Source organism: Dermacentor albipictus, chromosome 2 (genome assembly GCF_038994185.2).
Source record: "Dermacentor albipictus isolate Rhodes 1998 colony chromosome 2, USDA_Dalb.pri_finalv2, whole genome shotgun sequence".
Taxonomy (NCBI): Eukaryota; Metazoa; Arthropoda; class Arachnida; order Ixodida; family Ixodidae; genus Dermacentor; species Dermacentor albipictus.
The window spans coordinates 177,066,574-177,072,762 of NC_091822.1; the positions used below are offsets into that span (position 1 = coordinate 177,066,574).

General features: G+C 44.1%; 1 protein-coding gene across 1 annotated transcript in view; it reads right to left on the reverse strand.

Moving 5' to 3' along the window:
- Positions 1-5,952, reverse strand: part of LOC139055637 (uncharacterized) — a 55,731-nt gene extending 49,779 nt beyond the window's left edge. Inside the window, exons 1-2 of the mRNA XM_070533165.1 lie at positions 5,874-5,952; positions 386-725 (exon numbers count right to left, since the gene is read on the reverse strand). Coding sequence (XP_070389266.1) covers positions 386-725; positions 5,874-5,903 — 370 coding nt within the window. The 5' untranslated portion in view covers positions 5,904-5,952. The remainder of the gene's footprint in view (positions 1-385; positions 726-5,873) is intronic.
- Between the last annotated feature and the right edge of the window lie 237 nt (positions 5,953-6,189).

Consider the following 6,189-nt stretch of genomic DNA (forward strand, 5'->3'; position numbering starts at 1 on the left):
GGTGTACACAACTTAAAGGCATGTAAACGCAGTGAGACCTATCGTGCCTACTGCCGGATAAGCGTGGTCAGTGATGATACTCCTGAGCCTTTGATTAGCTCTGTGAATCAACGAACGTGACTGTTGGACATACAAGAAAAAGGAGGACTGCTCAAATCATCCGACTGGTCTGACATTATTGTCCCTGTGTCAATACTACTAAGAAACAGAATCCCTAGATGACCATTTTAACAGTGGAGCTGTTCTACAGCGAGCCTTCGCCGTCCGTTGTCCGGTGTCACGCAGGGAGGCATGTTTCGGAGCTTCTGACCCACTACTATATACTCTATCCTTCTGCTTGCCATATATATATATATATATATAGCACAATACAATAAGGGCTTACCTTTACTGAGAGACGGCGAAGGACCCTCGGCACAGTCCACGCTGATGACGCGCCCACACGCGTGGTGAAGTTGTAGGGCGCACACATGATGATGATAATATACCGATGATGAAGTCCACAATAAATGCCGGAGCTTGCGCGAGAACGGCAGCGCCGACGTCACGCAAATCCCGAGCTTCGAGAACGAGAAGCGCAAGCAAAGCGCCAGCAGAGGCAAGCCAACCCCCAACTTCGACAGTAGGAGGCCGAGCAGAGATGTCGATGCAGAGAGGTTCCTCCCGCGGAGGGTGCCGATATAGGTTTCAGCTGTGGCCGCACTCGACCGTGCGTGCAGCCATAGCTGCAAGGTGTGTGATAGACTGGGGTTTGATCACAACCTCACGCAACTGAGGAGTGTGCGCAGTCCGGCACCGAAGCTGTAATCTAGCAAAACGATGATAACGAGACAAACGACTCATAAAAATCGCGCTAAACACGAGTTCAAACTTGAGGAAAAGACCACAAGCTTCGCGGTTTTGACAGCTTTCACTGCGTGGGTGGAACTGGCTTTACTCTTTTTTTTGTTATGGCACTGGTACAAATTATTCGGAAGACTTCTAGAACTTCCGCTTTGTAAATTAGGGTTAATTTTGCAATCATAAATAATACCAACATTCGTTGTGTCAGTTCTGGGTTTTAGCTACAGGGACATATTTGATGCCGTTTTCGGTTACATACAATCACCTAAACAAGTTTTCTATTGAATGTTCTTTTTCGTGTTTTTTTATTGGAATATGTAATACTTCAAAGCATTAAGTAAAAGCTCACGCACACAATTTTTGGCCAATCCCTCAGTGTGGGTGCGGGCCCTATAGTATGAGGTCATCATCATTATCATCATCGTCATCGGCTGTAGGAACGACAAGCAGATGACGGGAGGAAGAATCGCCATGAACGCTGTGTACTAGCTTGACGAGTTAGGCGTAAATTTATAGACTTGTTTGTCGTTATTCCTGGCTGGACCTGTTTATCAACAGCCTGCATTTAGGTGCTGTGCCAAATTATATCCAATACTTTCTTGGGAATTGAAAGAAGGAAACTAAAAGCGAGGAACCAGCTGTTCCCCTTAGAGGCGAAACTTAAAAACATTTATTCCGTTACATTGCTCCCTATTTTAACACAATTTTCACTCTTTTTTTAAAAGAATGTTGTTTACTGCTTTGAACCCAGAGGGCGAAACCAAACGAGAGCAGCTTTTGATCTGGAAGGACCATAAGGAATTTCGAATTAAACGTAACGCAGGGTTACATTTCACAGTAATGGTGTGAACGCTGTTCTGGTTTCTTTTCGCCTGCGTTTCAAGGCGAACCTGCGTGAAGGGAGCTTTCAGCACATACTTTGTGTTGTAATGTGCCACGCTATCGACAGCGCGGCGTTATGCCATTAGACAACACACGTTACAAAATGCACTAGGTGATCGTCTCTCTCTCTCTCTTTTGTTTTAGCCATCTCCTTGGTTGCTGCTCAGTGGGTGAGGGAAGATATACTTTTAAACTACATTAAGCTAACACGTTTATCGGATAGATCCATACTCTAAGTTGTTCTGCTGTGTTATCATCATTTTTTTCAACATCTCTCTCATTTCGCTCTCGAGCAGAACATAAGGCCCATCGTGTCCGCAGCAGGAAATAGCGCCCGCGACTTTGGCGCCAACGTCAGTGTTCGCGCCGAGGTAGTGATCCACAAGTTCCCCAGTGGTGGCAAGATCATCGCCAGTGCCGAGGCCTCCAAGAGCTTCGGCCGCGCCGGAGGTCACGGCTGGAACGGCCCTCCACAGGGACAGGTCGGCATTCGCGCCGAGCTGCCCATTGGAAGGAAATAGACCTTCAAAGCTAATGTACCTTCAAGGCCGGCAAAATTAAATACGGATAACCTTATAGCCGCTTCATTCTTGTAGCCTGCAAGCATATTCGGCCCTATGCCTTCATCGACATAACAGTGTCAAACTTAATTTTTTTCCTCATTCATTCAAGACATTGGCTTTATTGACAAGTTCTCGTATGCTTACATGAGCACCTTCTCCTTTTGTGTTCCTTGTATAACACTGTAGTGACACATACGGACGCCTGCAGCAAAAGTTGTGAAAGGATACGCGGTTTTTGGTACTCGTGCGCGCTCTGCTTGACCGTTGACCGAACTGCTGTCGGGACTCTTTATTCGCAACCTAAATGGCGCCTAGCGGAAGCAATACTATGATTATGCAATGTGTTTTTTTTTCTGACATCTTATAAAAATAGTCTATGATATTTACTTGAATCACGGCAATGAAAGGCAAGAATGGGAACTGAGAGGCCCGATTTTTGTTAGCCACAAACGCATGAAGCCAACAAATAATGATGCGAAGGACAGCATAGAAAAAGTCATATTTGGTTTTTGATTGATGTGTAGAAATTCTAAGCTAAACGGAAATGAAAGTGGAGGAAGAACAACTCACTGTCGGAGGGAGCTGAATCCACATCCTCCGCATTACGCGCGCTTTGCGGTATTAATTGCTCTACAGTGGTACTTGCGCTCGCTGTGCTTGGCCGTTGACCAAACCGCTGTCCTGACTAATATCTTCATGATGAAAGTAATAAAATCCCATGAACTGAGTGCGGAACTTTGAAACCGGACAAGGAAGTGAAAGTAATACAGCCTTGTGGTCTGAGATTTCATTAACTATTTCGTAGCGAGAATAATTCTCTGCAAGGCTTGAACTTTAAAAAAAAAAGGTCAAGAAGATATTTCCACAGTGTGGGAGCCGGGACGATTTGTTTTAGGTCGCAGGACAAATAGAGGCTAATTAGTTCACCTGCTAGAAAGGCGTCATGTCCAAAAGAAGTGTGTGTACCCCAATCGACGCCTGGTACGATAAAGTCTGCCAAAGTTATAAGATTTGAAATGTGGAAGTTCTGTTTGTTCACAAATTCATAGAGAACATATAGACTGTCAATTGAACGAGCAGGATAACGACAGAAGGCCGACAGCATTGAAGTGTGCTTAGGCAAGTAAAGTTTGCATCCCAAGGATTCAAGATAAGGAGGTCCAGCAATTACACAAAAGCTCCGGTCCAACCGAAATAAACGAGCGACACCACCTCCTCGGCATTTATTTTGATCCGAACGGACAGCGACGAAACCAGAAGGTGTAAATACGGAGTCAAGAATACCGCCATGCAGCCATGTTTCAGTTCTGGAAACTATATGCGGAGAATACGAAGTTGTTAGTGACAGAATATCAGCGAACTTGATCGATATGCTTCTAGCATTTATTTATTTACTTATTTAGAATAGTCTAAAGGTTTCAGTGAAGGGGTTTTAGATGGGAGGTGGGCTATCACAGATGCGTTAAATTTTATACACTTTCTCGATTGTTGCCTTGAAGACGGTGCTACTTGAGTGGTGCACGTCAGCGGGAAGGCCATTGAAATCTTGGGATGTCTCGACAAAAAAAAATGAAGAAAGGTGCGCAGTGGTTCGAGCACATCGCAGGTATACAGCTTTTCTGTGGTTTGTGCGATCTGAATGACGACGGGCTGGCTTGAGGGCAAAAGTACATGGGGACGCGTGATAAAACACCAAGAACAGGAACAGACGTGCTATAATGCAGCGCGACGAAAGACTTTCAAGGTTAGCACGAGATTTTAGTTCGATAACACTCGAGTGATATGAGTAAATTCTAGGATTTCATTAATGTTACATTGGTGAGGGTCCCAAGCAGGGCATGCGTATTCAAGTTTTGGTCTGATTAATGTCTGAGAGGAGAGAAGTCGGAGGGAAGGAGATGCTAGATAAAGGTTAAAAGAAACTAAATTATACGCTTTTAAGTAACCTTCACCAAGGGCGCGGTTAGCTTCATTAGTAACGTTCGTTATGTGAAGGGAACATGTTAATTCTGACAACAAATTAACACCTAAGTACTTGTATGTACGTACACATGAAATTTCGGAGTTGCAAATCAGATAATATAGCAGGCGATGGAAAGAAATTAGCGATGCTTTGCTCGTACCTAATGACATGAGTCACTCTTTACATCAGATTTCGGTTCGATGAAAATCACTCGAGGGATATGAGTAAATTCTAGGATTTCATTAAGGTTACATTGGTGAGGGTCTCAAGCAGGGCATGCGTATTCAAGTTTTGGTCTGATTAATGTCGGAGGGAATGTCAGACATGTTGTTAATTAGACGATAAAGAACGCAGTCATCAGCGAAGAGTTTGATATTAAAAGAAATATTACTCGGCAAGTCTTTGAAATATATTAGGACTGGGCTATATATTAGATACAGTAAAGTAAATTGTTCAGAGGCGGAAGGAGGAAGACAACGGGGAGATGTGGATGATGAAGTAGCTAGGGGTTCGGTGGCATCATTCACAGCACGGCTAGGAAATCCATCCCAATGGTAACGAACGCGGTCAATGAAAACATGGTCGTACGAGAGCATCACAATGTCCCCTTTGCTTGGAAATTATGTGACAGCATTCTAGAGCTGCTCATGTAGAGAGCGTATTCTAGGAAAAAAATGCTCAGAAATATGATAAGATGAGCTCTTTCATTTTGAAACGTTTTTCATTACGTCTATTTTGCTTCGAAAGCCCAGTAACCTCATACTCAGGAGACGTGAGCCTTCAGCTCCCTTTCTTCCGATGCCGCTTATCCATTCTATTGAAGAACAAGCAATGTTGAGCTTCTGGGAAAAGAACTCCGTGATCCTGTCTTTAAGTAGGACGTTATTTTCTTTCGTGTCTTGGTGAGTGTGTGTAACACGATGTTGTTGCGCCTGGAGTAATTATCTACATCATCACTTTTTTACGGTAATAGTTTAAAGGGATAGCAAACTCGTATCTATATCAGAGCGTAACATATTACAAGGAGAGATATCATCGACAAGAAGGCGGGATGATTCCAGCCCACTTAGGCGTTATTCCAGCATACGGCAACTTGATAATCGTGGCTCAATCATTGGTGTAAAATATTGAAGTGCAGTAACGAGAGATTCTAAAGCATCAAATGTTGTTGAAGCAGAGTCGGTTGATGTAAGTGCTGATTCAAATGCTGACACGCTGGATTCTATGGCATATAGTCGATCATTAACAGATTTTTGCAGCTTATCTAGGTCTGAGTCATTTGTTTTCGTAGATCAAGCAACACAGCAGATATGCTGGTTATATCACTGGCTGAACCTTTGCCTGCATTAACACTTGAAGCAGAATATACTTCCTTCTTAGATCCAGATGTACTATTCTAGCGTGTTAAGCATGCCATGTCAGACTGGTCAGATCGCTCGGGATAAGATCACTGTGCAGGCTTCAGTGGGCCAGTATTCATTTCAGAATACTGGCCTTACAGAAGCCGTCGTGTGCAAGATAGAGCGCTCGAAAGGCGAGAATTGAGACTGCTCGGCAAGGCAGCAGTAGTAGATAGCGTTCATCAGATGTGAAGTAATAACAATAATTGCAATAACGCATACCTGCGTAAACAACAGCATACGATCAGGCATGGGGTCGATCCAGCCGCTGTCTTGCCCATTGAAGATGTGTGCTGCATTAAGACATGGCGTAAAATTTCTGCAGTGCGAATCACTGAAGTGTGGAAAAAAAGGGGACAAGAACGGACGAAGCAGGAAGAGGGACTACAAGAGGACAACACGAGGGCTGACTATCAAGTGAACGTATTGATCACAAAACACACACACACACACACACACACACACACACACACACACACACACACACACACACACACACACACACACACACACACACACACACACACACACACACACG